We start from the raw sequence: 17689 nt of genomic DNA, 5'->3' as shown, positions 1-17689 counted from the left end.
CACAAAGTCGGACACTACTGAAGCGACTTAGCAGCAGCAGCATACTGTATTGGTGTTTTTCTTTCTGGCTTACTTCATTCTGTATAATAGGCTCCAGTTTCATCCACCTCAATAGAACTGATTCAAATGTATTCTTTTTAATGGCTGAGTAATATTCCATTGTGTATATGTACCACAGCTTTCTTATCCATTCGTCTGCTGATGGACATCTAGGTTGCTTCCATGTCCTGGCTATTATAAACAGTGCTGCAGTGAACATTGGGGTACACGTGTCTCTTTCATTTCTGGTCTCCTCAGTGTGTATGCCCAGCAGTGGGATTGCTGAGTCATATGGCAGTTCTATTTCCAGTTTTTTAAGGAATCTCCACACTGTTCTCCATAGTGGCTGTACTAGTTTGCATTCCCACCAACAGTGTAAGAGGGTTCCCTTTTCTCCACACTCTCTCTAGCATTTATTGCTTGTAGACTTTTGGATAGCAGCCATTCTGACTGGTGTAAAATGGTACCTCATTGTGGTTTTGATTTGTATTTCTCTAATAATGAGTGATGTTGAGCATCTTTTCATGTTTTTGTTAGCCATGTGTATGTCTTCTTTGGAGAAATGTCTGTTTAGTTCTTTGGCCCATTTTTTGATTGGGTCGTTTATTTTTCTGGAATTGAGCTGCAGGTGTTGCTTGTATATTTTTGAGATTAATTCTTTGTCAGTTGCTTCATTTGCTATTATTTTCTCCCATCTGAAGGTTGTCTTTTCACCTTCCTTATAGTTTCCTTTGTTGTGCAAAAGCTTTTAATTTTAATTAGGTCTCATTTGTTTATTTTTGCTTTTATTTCCAATATTCTGGGAGGTGGGTCATAGAGGATCCTGCTGTGATTTATGTCGGAGAGTGTTTTGCCTATGTTTTCCTCTAGGAGTTTTACAGTGTCTTGGCCTGGTGATTTTCTATGAGATGAAGATAATAGTTTTATCATGGTTCACAGTCATATTTCAAGCAAAGGAGGAGAGCTAAAAATTACAGTGAATTCATCAAATCAAGTCTTATTACAAGTGAATTTTCTTCAGCCTAGTTTCACCCTTTGTCTCTCTAAATTATTTATAATGATTATGTAATATTGGTACTTTTAACTTTGCATAATTTTTTCTAGAATACTTCCTTATCTCTCTCCCTTCAATAATCAAGTTTTGATTTTTACAATTTCCTCCCACCTCCTATTTTCATGCTGATTATATCTTTTTTTGTGGGGGGGGGTGGTACTGCCATTCAATTTTATCTAAAAAGAAGCTTTCTTTATAATCCAACTCTCATATCCATACATGACTACTGGAAAAATCATAGCCTTGACTAGATGAACCTTTGTTGGCAAAGTAATGTCTCTGCTTTTTAATATGCTGTCCAGGTTGGTCATAACTTTTCTTCCAAGGAGCAAGCGTCTTTTAATTTCATGGCTGCAGTCACCATCTGCAGTGATTTTGGAGCCCAGAAAAATAAAGGCTGACACTGTTTCCCTATCTATTTGCTATGAAGTGATAGAACTGGATGCCATGATCTTCGTTTTCTGAATATTGAGCTTTAAGCCAACTTTTTCACTTTCATCAAGAGGCTCTTTAGTTCTTCTTCACTTTCTGCCATAAGGGTGGTGTCATCTGCATATCTGAGGTTATTGATATTTCTCCCAGCAGTCCAGATTGTGCTTCATCCAGCCCAGCGTTTCTCATGATGTACACTACATATAAGTTAAATAAGTAGGGTGACAATATACAGCCATGACGTACTCCTTTTCCTATTTGGAACCAGTCTGTTGTTCCATGTCCAGTTCTAACTGTTGCTTCCTGACCTGCATACGGATTTCTCAAGAGGCAGGTCAGGTGGTCTGGTATTCCCATCTCTTTCAGAATTTTCCACAGTTTATTGTGATCCACACAGTCAAAAGCTTTGGCATAGTCAAGAAAGCAGAAATAGATGTTTTTCTGGAACTCTCTTGCTTTTTCGATGATCCAGTCGATGTTGGCAATTCGATCTCTGTTTCCTCTGCCTTTTCTAAAACCAGCTTGAACATCTGGAAGTTCACAGTTCACGTATTGTTGAAGCCTGGCTTGGAGAATTTTGAAATAGTTTGGAAGTATCTAAAACGTTTTCAGCTTGCCTGGTGGCTCAGCTAGTAAAGAATCCGCCTGCAATGTGGGAGACCAGGGTTTGATCCAGACCTGGGTCTGGAAGATCCCCTGGAGAAGGGAAAGGGACCTGCTCCAGTATTCTGGCCTGGAGAATTCCATGGACTGTATAGCCCATGGGGTCGCAAAGAGCTGGACATGACTAAGAGACTTTCAGAATGTTTTCACACTCACATGATTTGTGTACACTACTCAAGACGAGCAGTCACAATTCCACAGTGTTTTGTGTCTCTTTTAGTCCAGCTGGGTCAGACGGCAAGGTATCTCCTTTCATGACAGACAGAGAGCAGTGTCATGCGTATGGTCTTCTTACTCTAAACTTTTTTTTACAAGCTATGAGAAATTATTTTTTCAGCTTTCCTATATAAACACAGTTTTGCAATTGCTTATACTTTTTCATACAATTTTATATATTTTCATTCATTTTGTACTTCTCTTCCTTTAATCTTAAGTAAATGAAATTATAAAGCATACACTTTTTGTCTCTTTCTCATCATAAATAAGTTCTATATGAAGTAAAAAAAATTTTAACTCCCTTTAATGCCAAAATACAGTATTTAACATTTTCTTCTGTCATCGGTGGAGAAGAAAAGTAGCGTTGTGAAAGATGTTAGAAGGTACTGATTTAAAAGATTATTTTTGTCCATTCTAAATCTATGAGGATAAAATGAGAAATGTTGAAAATTACCATAAGTCGTAGAAAATGTACCTCATTTTCATGTTTATAATATAGTACTGTTTTCCTTCTGGTTCTATGTTCCATTAGGTTTGTGATAAAGGACATTTAGTTCAAAGACACAAAGAATCAGATTCTGATGTGACAGGTAATGTTCTGCTTTTACCCTCTGATAAACGATTAACTCCTCAACACTTTTTTGTACTACAACTTGGAGGTTATCACTGTGCTTTGTGCTAGGGATATTAAGAATATATTGTACTATATTTCTTACCGCTTAGGAACTCATCATTTAATAGGGGGAGACAAACAAGTTAAGTGCAGTGTTAACAGGTGCAGTGCCTACAGTCTGGACAGGCTGTCCAGGAAGCACGCTGAGGGTTGGACTGAGTGGTCCACGTACTTGAGAGATATCCCTCATTTGAAAGGTTTTTCCCCAAACAGAATATAGGGATTTTATGTTTAAAAAACATCATGGTCCTTTTGTTTCATAAATTAATAAAGGATGGGCCAAGAGAGAAATTAAATTTTGGACTACTCATTTGCTTCTGTGAGAATCTGCTAAGTCTGATATAAATATAAATCTCTAAGAGAAAAAATACCAGAAATGTTAGAGATTCAGAAATATATATTCTGGTATTTTTTTCTTAATTTTTATCTCATTATCTTTACTTGAGGTCCTTTGAAAAATATTCATGTAATTTAAGCATTTTAATTTTATCTAAAATAATTCTTTAATTTTATGTGTATATATATTTTTAATATATTTATACCACACTTATTTTCAAAAAGGATCTCAGGTAATGATTAAAAGTATATATAAATGTACATGCTTCCTTGGTGGCTCAGACAGTAAAGAATCTGCCTATAATGCAAGAGACCAGGGTTCAATCCCTGGATTGGGAAGATCCTCTGGAGGAGGGCATGGCAACCCACTCCAGTATTCTTGCCTGCAGAATCCCCATGGACAGAGGAGCCTGGCAGGCTACAATCCATGTGGTTGCAAAGGACTGAGCAACGAAGCACAGCCCAGTATAAATGTACATAAATCCATTTAGTTTATGATACAATTGTTGTTATTATTCAGTCGCTAAGTCTTGTCCAACTCTGCAACCCCATGGACTGCAGCACTCCAGTGCTGTCTCTTAGTATCTCCCACTGCGATGCAGTAGGCTAATTAAAAATAGAAATGGAAATAAAAACCACACCTAAGAGGGAATTTTATTATAATTAAGATGGTTACTTCATTATACTTTAAATTCTTTCTTGTGATAAGCCAAGAAAATCTGTCACTTTTAATATGTAACTTTTATATATTCTTCTGTTAAATTTAATGTCAAAATTTAAAAATAAAGAACATATTTTAGAATACTTATTTTAGACATTTTTTCTATACATGTACAGTCCATGTTAATCACACAGACAAATAAATCTTCAAGGTTTTTTTGCAAGATTTAAATGTTTTCATTTAAAATCACAGTATATTATTAACTTCTCTCAATGTTAAATGGTGGCAAAGTATTCCATTGTATTAGTGAACCTTAATTTACTTAGATACACTCCACTGTTAAAATTTTATTTTGTTCACGTTTTTTTCTATCGTAAACAATGAAGACTTTTTAACTCATTATTTGTGATTAATTATTTATCTGTAATAGATTCCTAGAAAGGAACTGCTGACCCAAAGAGTATGAACATTTTTTAGACCTTACCTATAAATAGCAAAAATGCAACAAAATTCATAAGATTTGAGAACTGTTTGTATTAATTTCATTGAGCTAAACTACTATTTGCACATTATTTGCTAGCATCTAGCATTTTTATTTATAAAAAGATAAAAATAAGAAATGTAAAAGAGTCAATGAGCTGTTTTCTTGCTGCTAATGGACTTTTACAATCTTTTCTAGATACAAGGCCTTCTATATCAGATGACTGTATATTTGATTATTTCAGAAGACAGCTCCCTAATCAAGGTTTGTAAGATGGGAATATAGACAGTAATGAGTGGTCACCTATCATCTGAATGTGGGCTATTTAATAATATGTATCTGGTCACGATTTACACATAAGAAACTAGAAGATTATCTTCAAATTGGATTGCCAAAGAACAGTTCACCTTCCCAGAAATTCTGTACCTCAAATTTTGATTTTTCTAACTCTAGAAATATATAGAAGACAGTAGAACTTCCTTATATGTCAATTTGATTTCTGGTAATTTTACCAAATCAAAACAAAACAAAACAAAACAGAGCACTCATCTCATTGTCTAATCTTTTCATTCCCATCTCACTGAATCTTAAAGCAGAGAGGAGCCTTAAGAGTTCCCTACTCTCACCTCCTACAGATGACAGGACCCAAGCACATCCAGCCTTTGACTGACAACACTTGGTGACAAGCAGTTTACCAAATTGCAGTCAATTCATTCCACTGCTTGAGAGCAATGCTCTTTTATGTGGAGTTTAAAGCACATGTCCCTGTAAATTTTAACTCACCTCTTTAACAACACAGAGCAAAAAAAAAAAAAAGAAACTTTAAAGGTAAACATTTCTGACCAACTCATTTTTCCCTAATCCTCCTTGCAATAAGAACAAATGTAATGCTTCTTCCACATGACAGATCATAAATTTTTTTTTAATTTTATTTTATTTTTAAACTTTACATAATTGTATTAGTTTTGCCAAATATCAAAATGAATCTGCCACAGGTATACATGTGTCCCCATCCTGAACCCTCCTCCCTCCCCATACCATCCCTCTGGGTCGTCCCAGTGCACTAGCCCCAAGCATCCAGTATCGTGTATCGAACCTGGACTGGCAACTCGTTTCTTACATGATATTTTACATGTTTCAATGTCATTCTCCCAAATCTTCCCACCCTCTCCTTCTCCCACAGAGTCCATAAGACTGTTCCATACATCAGTGTCTCTTTTGCTGTCTCGTACACCGGGTTATTGTTACCATCTTTCTAAATTCCATATATATGCGTTAGTATACTGTATTTATGTTTTTCCTTCTGGCTTACTTCACTCTGTATAATAGGAGTATTACTCAGCCATTAAAAAGAATACATTTGAATCAGTTCTAATGAGGTGCATAAATATTTTTTAAAGCTATTATTTATTTACCTGAAACTTTCATTTCTTTCAGCCATCCATAATATGATTCAAGTCCCTTTACTATCATATTTTACTCTTTTCTGTCACTATTTAAGCTTGAAGGAAACTGAACACAGTATTGCAGATGTCATCTAACTGGGACAGTCATTCCTTGGTATCTGAGGGGGAACTGGTTCCAGGAACCTCACAGACCAAAATCTGAGGATGTATCCCTTATATAAAATGGCATATTTGCATATAACCCATGCATATCCTGCAGTATCTCTAGATTAATATACTTACTACTACTAAGTCACTGCAGTCGTGTCCGACTCTGTGTGACCCCATAGACGGCAGCCCACCAGGCTCCCCCGTCCCTGGGATTCTCCGGGCAAAAACACTGGAGTGGGTTGCCATTTCCTTCTCCAGTGCATGAAAGTGGAAAGTGAAAGTGAAGTCGCTCAGTCGTGTCTGACTCCTAGCGACCCCATGGACTGCAGCATTCCAGGCTCCTCCGTCCATGAGATTTTCCAGGCAAGAGTACCGGAGTGGGGTGCCATTGCCTTCTCCAATTCTGAGTTTAAAATGTTGTAAAAACAAGCTCTGTCCCCCATGAGACATTTCTGTAAACTACTGCAGTTTCTGTTGTTAAAATTAGAGAAATAGACTTAGCAGCTGAGTCATAGTTTGTCTGAGAATAAAACACTTATCTGTCTCACCAAGGAGTTAACAATTACTTTTTATTATTATATAAAGCTGAGATTCAAATTCTTTTATATATAAACATGTAGTATTATTCTTATTCTTTTTCTGCACATACATTTCAAAGTAATACTCAGACTGGTACCAGGACACTTGACAAGTAATAAATACAGTGTAAATGCTATGTAAACAGTTGCCAGTGCACAGCAAATTCAGGTTTCGCTTTTGAGAACTTCTTGAAATTTTTGTCCTACTATTTTGATCCACAGTTGGTTGAATGCAGATGTGGAACCCATGGATATGATGGATGCCTAACAATATACAATAAATTATCTTTCTCATTTGCTTCTTTCTAGATACCAGATCCACATTAATGCAGTCTAAGATTACATATGTTCTTTTGAAAATTATCCTAAAATACTGACATACTAGATTTACAAACACTCAAACCTATAAAGTTTTATTTTGATACTGCTACTACATTTCCTCCATTCTCTTACTTCAGTTTTGGTCTGGTGTAGGAGTCTTAAATTTATTCTTGTTAAACTAAGTCTTCTTCGATTCAGCCTTTTATGAACTCATTCTTAATTATGTCACATTGTTGTACCACACACATGTATATACCTTATACACACTCACATATCTATACATATATCTGACCTCTTGTCAAAGCTTCAGCCTCTTATATCTATCTGCTGTGTATCTTCACATAAATGTCCCTCACAGCCAAATTCTAATTCATCTAATTCCACACTGCATGCTGTTCCTCGGTATTCACTATATCTTTGCTACTAGCAAGTACTATCTAAGTAACTACCAAACTAGAAACCTGATAAGTTACCTTTTTTTCTTCTTTCACTTCCACCACTCGTATCTAGAGAGCCACTGAATCCAGTTGATTTTACCTCATAATCCCTTTTATCTTCATCTTAACTACCATCATTCTTTTCAGACTCATCACATATTTATCAGAAACACTTTAGTTTCTAAGTGGTTTCCTTGCCATCTGTGTGTGTGTGTGTGTGTGTATTAAGTTGCTTCAGTCATGTCTGACTTTATGCGACCCCCATGGGCTGTAACCAACCATGCTTCTCTGTCCATGGAATTCTCCAGGCAGGAATATTGGAGTGAATTGCCATGCCCTCCTCCAGGGGAGCTTCCCAACCCAGGGATTGAACGCGGGTCTCCTGCATTGTTTACCTACTGAACCACAAAGACCTAAGCCAGTACTATCATCCTAATTCTACCTTTCATACTACCATAAAAGTAATCTATCAAAAACAGAAATCCGATTAATACCTCTGTCCAAAATAAAGCCTGTCAGTAATTCCCAGTTTTCTAACAGTGGTTGAAGTTGACACAGTCCTGAGATTTAAATTTGTTCTAGGCTTTCTCTTTCAATTTCCTTAACTTTTAATTTTTAAATAATTTCAAAAAGTACAAAGATCTATCTACCTATCTAGCTATATTTCCCCCAAATCCATTTTTTTAAATAAATATCATGCTTCTTTATTGCTAAAGAACTTCAGCATTTATTTTCCAAGAACAAGAATAGTCTCTTAAGGAAATTCAACTTTGATACAATACTATTTTGTATCATACTGTAGTTAAGTTTTGCCAAATGTACCAATGTCCATTAGAGCAAAACTGCTCCCTGATTCAGTTTCATGGACTGAATTTAATTGCCATATCCCTTGATTCTCTTTTAATTTGGAGCATGTACTCAGTTCTTCCCTTTCACTCAGCACTGGCATTGTGAAGATTATGGGCCAGCTGTCTTATGGAACATGCGGTTTTAAAATTTTAGAATTATCTGGGGAGCTTATGATAATCCCAGCTTTGACTTCTGAGCTGACATTTGTTGTTGACCCCCAAATCTGCATTTTTAATAAGGTACCACAGATAATTCTGATGTTAGTGATCTGCAGACCACACTTAAACTCACCACACTGGGAGCTATAGTGAGAATCGGAGGGAGGCCAAGCACCAACTGGCCCATCCAACCCTCATTCATCCTGAGTGGCTTTCATGTACAATACTTCCAGTGAACAGGCCCCTGACTGCCTCTCCAGTTTTACCTCTTGCCATCCTCTGCCTTTCCTTTACACTTCAGCAATGGTGATCTTTTTGTAGCCTCAAAATACATTAGTCTTCTCACCTCCTTGCTGTTGCTCATGTTGTCTTCTCTGGCTGAAACATAATTCTCCCTCCCTCTCCAACAAGATGAGCTGCTTATTATTTAAGAAAGTGTAACAAGACACATATACAGTTAATTAAAGTAAAAGTAAAATAGAATGAGTGATATGCATGAATTATGTCCTCAAAGAGGGGGGTGTAATCCAGCCTGGAAATCCCAGGGAATGTTTTCTTGAAGGAACTGATCCTTAAATGAACATGATTGTGATGGATGATGGATGGAGTCTTTAGGCATTTAGCAGCAAGAGGAGACTCACTTCCTTGAATTCTTAAAAGGTTAGTGTCAACAGTTTTGTGATCTTATTTATATGCAAATTATTTTCTTACTTGAGGTGTAACATGTCTGGGACTGAAGATGAGTACTAATGTTTATTCTCTCCCTGTCTGATCAGAAGAAACTCTACTTGATAGAAAAGACAGGTGCAGCAGAGGAGCTGAGGGAGTCTGCTCTTTGTCTTCCATGAGTATTTTAAAATAACCCCAGCAGAAATCTGAACATCTGTTGATATATTTTCATTCTGAATAGCTAAGTAAAATTTTCCTGATACTATTCTCCTGTGTCTTAGTCACTCTCTTTTATAATCATCCTTTATTACATAATCTCCTTTTCCTCTTTGTTCATGTTTCTTTAAGACTCTGGTGATTATCTGCTTTGCAGAGGTCTCAAGTTATACTGGTCAATGACTGTGCTAGAGACTGGGTTACAGTATATAGTTTGCTCTCAAGAAGCAAAGAGAGTTTGACAAACACGTAGAGAGACAATAGAAACATAATGGGATAAATGCTACTTACTGTGCTATTATACAGGAGTTGTCTGGGGATGAGGGAGCATCAGAGAAAGTTTCTCTGAAAAGGTAATTGTTAGGGTTCCAGGGGCCTAATAAATAAATAGCATTTCTTCTTTACCTTTGTATCTATTAAAAATTAAGACAAAATAGTAGGACCAAATTCTAGCAAACTGAGTCCAGCAACATATAAAAAAGTTTATAGTGACCAGGTAGGATTTATTCTGGAAAAGCAAGGCTGGTTTAACATAACGAAAATTATCCACCTCTGAGAGTAATGAAAATAAAAACAAAAATAAACAAATGGGACCTTATCAAACTTAAAAGCTTTTGCACAGCAAAGGAAGCCATTAAAATCAAAACAAAACAAAAACACACAGAATGGGAGAAAATATTTGCAAACAAAGCCATCAACAAGGGATTAATCTCCAAAGTATACAAACAACTCATGTAGCTCAACATAAAAAAAAACAAAACACCCAATCAGAAAATGGGTGGAAGATCTAAACAGACATTCATAAGACATACAGATGGCCAAGAGGCACATGAAACGAGGCTCAACATCACTAATAGAGAAATGCAAATCAACACTACAGTGAGGTACCGCCTGCCACTGGTTAGAATACCTATCGTCAAAAAAATCTACAAATGCTGCAGAGGGTGTTGAGAAAAGGGAACCCTCCTACACTGTTAGTGGGAGTAAATGGTACAGTCACTATGCTTAACAGTACAGAGGTAACTTTAAAAACTAAAAACAGAGCTACCATATGATCCAGCAATCTCACTCCTGGGCATATATCCAGAGAAAGCCATAATTTGAAAGGATACACGCACCCTGTTCACTGCAGCACTGTTTACAATAGCCAGGACATTGAAGCAACCTAAATGGCCATCAATTGAGGAACAGATAAAGAAGATGTGGTACATATATACAATAGAATATTGGCCATAAAAAGAACAAAATAATGCCATTTGCAGGGACACAGATGGACTTAGAGATTGGCATACTGAGTGAAGTGGGTCAGACTGAGAAAGGCAAATATCATATGATATTGCTTGTGTTTATGTGTGCACATGTGTGTGTGAGAGTGTGCGTGTGCTTAGTTGCTCAGTTGTGTCTGACTCTTTGCAATGCCATGGATTGTAGCCCACCAGGCTCTGCCCATGGGATTTTCCAGGCAAGAATACTCAAGTGGGTGGCCATTTTCTATTCCAGGGGATCTTCCCAACCCAAGGATCAAACATTCACCTCCTGCAATTGCAGGTGGGTTCTTTTCCAATTGTGCCACCTGGGAAGCCCCAATATCGCTTATATGTGGAATCTTTTTTAAAAAATGGTACAAGTGAAACTATTTATAAAACAGAAATAAGAGTCACAGATGTAGAAAACACACTTAGGCTTACCAAGGGGGGAAGGGGGAAGGGATAAACTGGGAGATTGGGATTGACATATACACACTACTATATATGAAATAAATAACTAATAAAAACCTACTGTATAGCACAGGGAACTCTACTTAGCAGTCTGTAATGACCTATATGGCAACAGAATCTTAAGAAAGAGTGGATATATGTATAATTGATTCACTTTGCTGTAAAGCAGAAACCAATACAACATTGTAAATCAACTTTTGCTGTTGTTGTTTAGTCACTAAGTTGTGTCCAACTCTGCAACCCTGTGGACTATAGCCCACCAGGTTCCTCTGTCCATGGGATTTCCCAGACATGAATACTGGAACGGGTTGCCATTTCCTTCTACAGGGGATTTTCCTAACCCAGGAGCTGAATCTGCATCTCCTGCTTGGCAGACGGATACTTTTTTTTTTTTTTAATTGGAGGCTAATTACAATATTGTAGTAGTTTTTGCCATACACTGACATGAATCAGCCATGGGTGTACGTGTGTCCCCCATCCTGAACCCCCCTCCCACCTCTCTCCCCATCCCATCCCTCAGGGTTGTCCCAGAGCACCAGCTTTGAGTGCCCTGTTTGATGAATTGAACTTGGACTGGTGATCTATTTCACATATGGTAATACACCTGTTTTAATGCTATTCTCTCAAATCATCCCACCTTCGCCTTCTCCCACAGAGTCCAAAAGTCTATTCTTTATATTTGTGTCTCTTTTGCTGTCTTGCATATAGGGTCATCATTACCATCTTTGTAAATGCCATATATATGTATTAATACACTGTATTGGTGTTTTTCTTTCTGACTTACTTCATTGTAATAGGCTCCAGTTTCATCCACCTCATTAGAACTGATTAAACTGTGTTCTTTTTGATAGCTGAGTAATATTCCATTGTGTATATGTACCACAGCTTTCTTATCCATTCTGGCAGATGGATTCTTTACCACTGAGCCACCCAATAAAAAGTTTTTAAAAAATTAAACAATATACATATTAATAGGATAGAGAACAAAATGCACACAATCATCTCAGTAAATGCAGAGATAATGTCTGGCAAAAGCCAACATCTTCCATGATGTTTTTTTTTTTAAAAAAAGACGCTCACCAGACTAGAAGTAGATGGGATGTTCCTCAACCTGATAAAGGCCATCTATGAAAATCCCACAGCTAATGTCATAGATGATGGTACAAGACTGAATGCTTTCACCCCAAGATCAGGACCACGATACGGGTGTCTGCTCTCAATATTTCTATTCAACATAATGGAGGTTTAGGCACGGCAATCTGGAAAGAAGAATAAATACAAGGCATCCAGACTGCAAAGAAGTAAAACTACCTCTATTTGCAGTACACATGATCTTATGTATAGAAAATCCTAAGGAATACATGCACACACATATACATAACACACACGCACATACAAAACCTACTGAAGCTAATAAAAGAGTTTGGCAAGGTTGCAAGATAAAAAACATGCAGAATTGTAATGGGTGAAGTGTATGGTATGTGAATTAGATCGCAATAAATCTGTTAAAATCAATTGTATTTCTGTATACTAGCAGTGAACACCCTATAAGTGAAATTAAGAAAACAATTCTATTTAGAAAGCATCAAAAAGAATACAATGCTTAGGAGTTCATTTAATAAAAGTGGTATAATACTTGTACACTGAAAACTAGAAAACTGTTGAAATATATTAAAGAAATAAATGGGAAGATTCCCCCATGTTCATACAGCAGAAGACTTAGTTAAGATGGCAGTATTCACCAAATTGATATACAGACTCAGTGCAAGCCTATCAAAATCTCAGCAGAAACAAAAATTAACAAGCTGAATCTAAAATGCAGTGGTAATATAAAAGGCCAGAATAATCGAGACAATTTTCAAAAAAGAAGAACAAAGTTCACAAACTCATACTTTAAATTTTCAAAACTTACTGCCAAGCTGCAGTAATTGTAACAGTGCAGCACTGGCATAAGGGTAGATACAGAGATCAGTGAAGTAGAATTGAGAATGCAGAAGTGAACCCTTACATTCATTGTCAATTGAGTTTCAATAAAGGTGCCAAGACAATTCAATGAAGAAGAAATAGCCTTAAAAATGGTACTGAGACAACTAGATATGCACATGCAAAAGAATGAAGTAGGTGGTGGGGCTCATTCCTTACACCATACACACAATTCAAAATGAGTGACCCATATATAAGAGCTAAAACGACTCTTTGAAGAAGTGAGAGACCTACGATGTAAACATAGTAAGGGACTTGCTCCTTTTACCTCCAACACGTAAAGGACTGGATTTGGAGAGTAGACCTTTGTTAGGGAGAATGTTCTGGATATATGTTACTCTTCTTCCATCTGCCCAGCCAGCCCCCTCCCACTGAAAGGTAGGGGGAAGAAAAGCCAAGAAATACTTACTAAGGTCACAGCCCAGGGACACAGACCCACTAAAAGACTAAGATTTCAAAAGATTACAAGATGTTTCCTTTCCCCCATGCCTTACCACCACACTGACATGACTCCAGTATAGTAACATAGTTTATAGCTGAAAGAGCTGCAAGCAAGACATATATTCTATCTGATAAGTAGTTCTTAGGGAACCCCAAAGACAACAGGATAGACAAAAATAAGGCTATTGTAGGAATTCCGAGTCTCTGGCAATAGCTAATACAGCAAACATTAAACACATGGTAAATATGAAAAAAGTAAGCATTAAACTTGCCAACATCTGTTGGCAAATTAAAATTGCCGACATCCATTGGATCATGGAAAAAGCAAGAGAGTTCCAGAAAAACATCTATTTCTGCTTTATTGACTATGCCAAAGCCTTTGACTGTGTGGATCACCACAAACTGGAAAATTCAGAAAGATATTTGAATACCAGACCACCTGACCTGCCTCTTGAGAAATCTGTATGCAGGTCAGGAAGCAACAGAACTGGACACGGAACAAAAGACTGGTTCCAAATACAAAAGGGAATACGTCAAGGCTGTATATTGTCACCCTACTTATTTAACATATGTAGTGTACATCATGAGAAACGCTGGGCTGGATGAAGCACAAGCTGGAATCAAGATTGCCAGGAGAAATATCAATAACCTCAGATATGCAGATGACACCATCCTTATGGCAGAAAGTGAAGAAGAACTAAAGAGCCTCTTGATGAAAGTGAAAGAGGAGAGTGAAAAAGCTGGCTTAAAGCTCAACATTCAGAAAACTAAGATCATGGGATCCGGCCTCATCACTTCATGCCAAATAGATGGGGAAACAGTGGCAGACTTTATTTTTGGGGGTTCCAAAATCACTGCAGATGGTGACTGCAGCCATGAAATTAAAAGACGCTTGCTCCTTGGAAGAAAAGGTATGACCAACCTAGGCAGCATATTAAAAAGCAGAGATATTACTTTGCCAACAAAGGTCCGTCTAGTTAAAGCTATGGTTTTTTTCCAGTAGTCATGTATAGATGTGAGAGTTGGACTATAAAGCTGAGCGCTGAGGAACTGATGCTTTTGAACTGTGGTGTTGGAGAAGAATCTTGAGAGTCCCTTGGATTGCAAGGAGATCAAACCAGTCCATCCTAAAGGAAATCAGTCCTGAGTATTCATTGGAAGGACTGATGCTGAAGCTGAAATTCCAATATTTTGGCCACCTGATGAGGAGAAATGACTCACTGGAAAAGATCCTGATGTTGGGAAAGATTGAAGGTGGGAGGAGAAGGGGACGACAGAGGATGAGATGGTTGGATGGCATCACCGACTCAATGGACATGAGTTTGGGTAAACTCCAGGAGTTGGTGATGGACAGGGAGGCCTGGCAGTCCATGAGGTCACAAAGAGTTGGACATGACTAAGCGACTGAACTAAACAGTTATCACATGATACACTGAATCAAAAATACATTTCTTCTGGCTCTTAAGTAGTTGAATTTGAAAAATGGGGTTTCAGAGGATCTTGATTTCTATGATTATTTTTGAAACCATAGGAAACATCAACCAGATTTGTTAATACATTGTCCAAATACATACTAGACTTTGCTCATCTATCTGCATGGTTGACTGACAATGAAAATACAAAATGTATACTTTTGCATATTTCAGTCTGTCAATTTCTTAACAGAAAAAATTTTTTAAAAATTCTGATCTCCTAAATGTCTTGCACACCTTGTTCTTTAAAAAGTGATTTGCTGTCCTGTGATAACATAATGAACTTTTTGGGTCACGTTTTAGTTTCCTCAGAACATGCAGAAGCACTTAATGAGATTTTTTACTTTACAGAAATGAAAGAGGGTATTTCCTTAGACCTGTGCCTACAAGGTGGCTATCATTATTGATAGCCATGGAAAAGATGTTAAAATGCTGGTCTGCCATTAAGTAACATTTTCAACATGTGGGACAAGAAGAACAGCCTTGTCTAACTGTAAATCATTGAAGAAGGGAATAAAGGACAGGACTACAGTAAAACAACTTATATGCTGTTTCTCTAAATCTGTTCGATCATCTTTGAATAGGTCATAAGGAGCACAGAATAGGATGAACTATACCTCAGTTGTTTGATATTATGTATAGGTTATGACAAAAACTCATACAGTGAAAAAAGTGACATTTATGAGAAATAAGACTGACTCAGAAGTTAAAAATATGTCACCAGAAAGAGCAGTCAAGTTGAACACCACTAAAAACTGTAATTTATTTGAAATTCACATTCAGTTTGAATTACATCTGTGCTTTGAAAAACCTCTTCCCTGAGAAAAAGAAGTTTAACATCTGATGATATCCAGTGTGCTTCAGAGTATCTATAATAAAAACAATAGACATTGTAGACATGGAGAACCCTACATGATGAATTTAAGGATACGCATGCATGCTCAGTCATATTCAACTCTTTGTGACCCCACGGACTGTCACCCACCAGGCTCCTCTGTCCATGGAATTTTCTAGGCAGGAATACTGGAGTGGGTTGCCATTTCCTCCTCCAGGACATCTTCCCAAACCAGGGATTAAACCAGCGTCTCTTGTGTCTCCTGTACTGGCAAGCAGATTCTTTACCACTGCGCCACATGGGAAGCCCAAATTTAAGGATGCAAAGAGTTGACTCATTGGAAAAGACTCTGATGCTGGGAGGGATTGAGGGCAGGAGGAGAAGGGGACGACAGAGGATGAGATGGCTGGATGGCATCACTGACTCGATGGACGTGAGTCTGAATGAACTCCGGGAGTTGGTGATGGACAGGGAGGCCTGGCGTGCTGCAATTCATGGGGTCGCAAAGAGTCGGACACGACTGAGCGACTGAACTGAACTGAACTAAAGAGTCAAATGCCCAAAAGTCAGTCTACTAAAACAAGCCTGTAGATACAAAGTGAACAGACATTTTTGGGAAGATGGAAACTAATTCTTACAAGTCTAGAAACCTGCTATTGCTAATTTTGTTGTTGTTCAGCCACTCAGTTGGGTCCAACTCTTTGCAACCCCACGGACTGCAGTCAAGCTATTGCTAATAAGTCAAGCTATTGCTTGCTTGAGGGGCTTCCCTCATAGCTCAGCAAGCTATAAGGGGCTTCGCTGATAGCTCAGTTGGTAAAGAATCTACCTACAATACAGGAGACCCCATTTCAATTCCTGGGTTGGGAAGATCCGCTGGAGAAGGGATAGACTACCCATTTCAGTATTCTTGGTCTTCCCTTGTAGCTCAGCTGGTAAAGAATCCACTTGCAATGCGGGAGACCTGGGTTCGATCCCTGGGTTGGGAAGATCCTGAGTTCAACCTCTGGGCTGGGAAGATCCCCTGGAGAAGGGAAACGCTACCCACTCCAGTATTCTGGCCTGGAGAATTGCATGGACTATACAGTCCATGGGTTGCAAAGAGTCAGACACTTTCACTTTTCACTTGCTAATAAGTCAAGTCATATTCCATGTTCATATTCCTTTATTGACAGGATATCTAATTTGATGTCATTGCATTGGCCTGCCACCAGGGGTCAGTGTAATGTGGGCTTCAAAAAAGGTGACCTCAGTTGTTCAGTCGCTCAGCTCAGTCATGTCTGACTCTTTGCGACCCCATGGACTGCAGCACGCTAGGTTACCCTGTCCTTCACCATCTCCCAGAGTTTGCTCAAACTCATGTCCTCCTCAAAGAGGACTCATTGAGTCGGTGATACCATCCAACCATCTCATCCTCTGTCATCCCCATCTCCTCCTGCCTTCTATCTTTCCCAGCATCAGGGTCTTTTCCAATGCGTTGGCTCTTTGCATCAGGTGGCCAAAGTATTGGAGCTCCAGCTTCAGCATCAGTCCTTCCAATGAATACTCAGGACTGATTTCCTTTAGGATGGACTGGTTTGATCTCCTTGCAGTCCAAGGGACTCTCAAAGAGTCTTCTCCAACACCACAGTTCAAAAGCATCAGTTCCTCAGCTCTCAGCCTTCTTTATGGTCTAACTCTCACATTCATATGTGACTACTGGAAAAACCATTAGCTCTGACTAGACAGATCTTTACTGACAAAGTGATGTCTCTGCTTTTGAATATGCTGTCTAGGTTTGTCATAGCTTTTCTTCCAAGGAGCATCTTTTAGTTTCATGGCTGCAGTCACTGTCTGCAGTGATTTTGGAGCTCACAAAAATAGTCTTACGCTGTTTCCCCATCTATATGCCATGAAGTGAT

At 38.1% G+C, this 17689-nt stretch overlaps 1 protein-coding gene across 1 annotated transcript in view; it reads left to right on the top strand.

The window, feature by feature from the left end:
- The window catches only part of AGBL3 (ATP/GTP binding protein-like 3), a 97881-nt gene that overhangs the window by 64415 nt on the left and 15777 nt on the right, over window positions 1-17689 (top strand). Inside the window, exons 14-16 of the mRNA XM_010831638.1 lie at window positions 2937-2994; window positions 4754-4823; window positions 9497-9498. Of these exons, the coding sequence (XP_010829940.1) occupies window positions 2937-2994; window positions 4754-4823; window positions 9497-9498 (130 nt within the window). The remainder of the gene's footprint in view (window positions 1-2936; window positions 2995-4753; window positions 4824-9496; window positions 9499-17689) is intronic.

Source organism: Bison bison, unplaced genomic scaffold, assembly GCF_000754665.1.
Source record: "Bison bison bison isolate TAMUID 2011002044 unplaced genomic scaffold, Bison_UMD1.0 scf7180017864530, whole genome shotgun sequence".
Lineage (NCBI taxonomy): Eukaryota > Metazoa > Chordata > Mammalia > Artiodactyla > Bovidae > Bison > Bison bison.
This window is presented reverse-complemented; position numbering and strand designations above follow the sequence as displayed.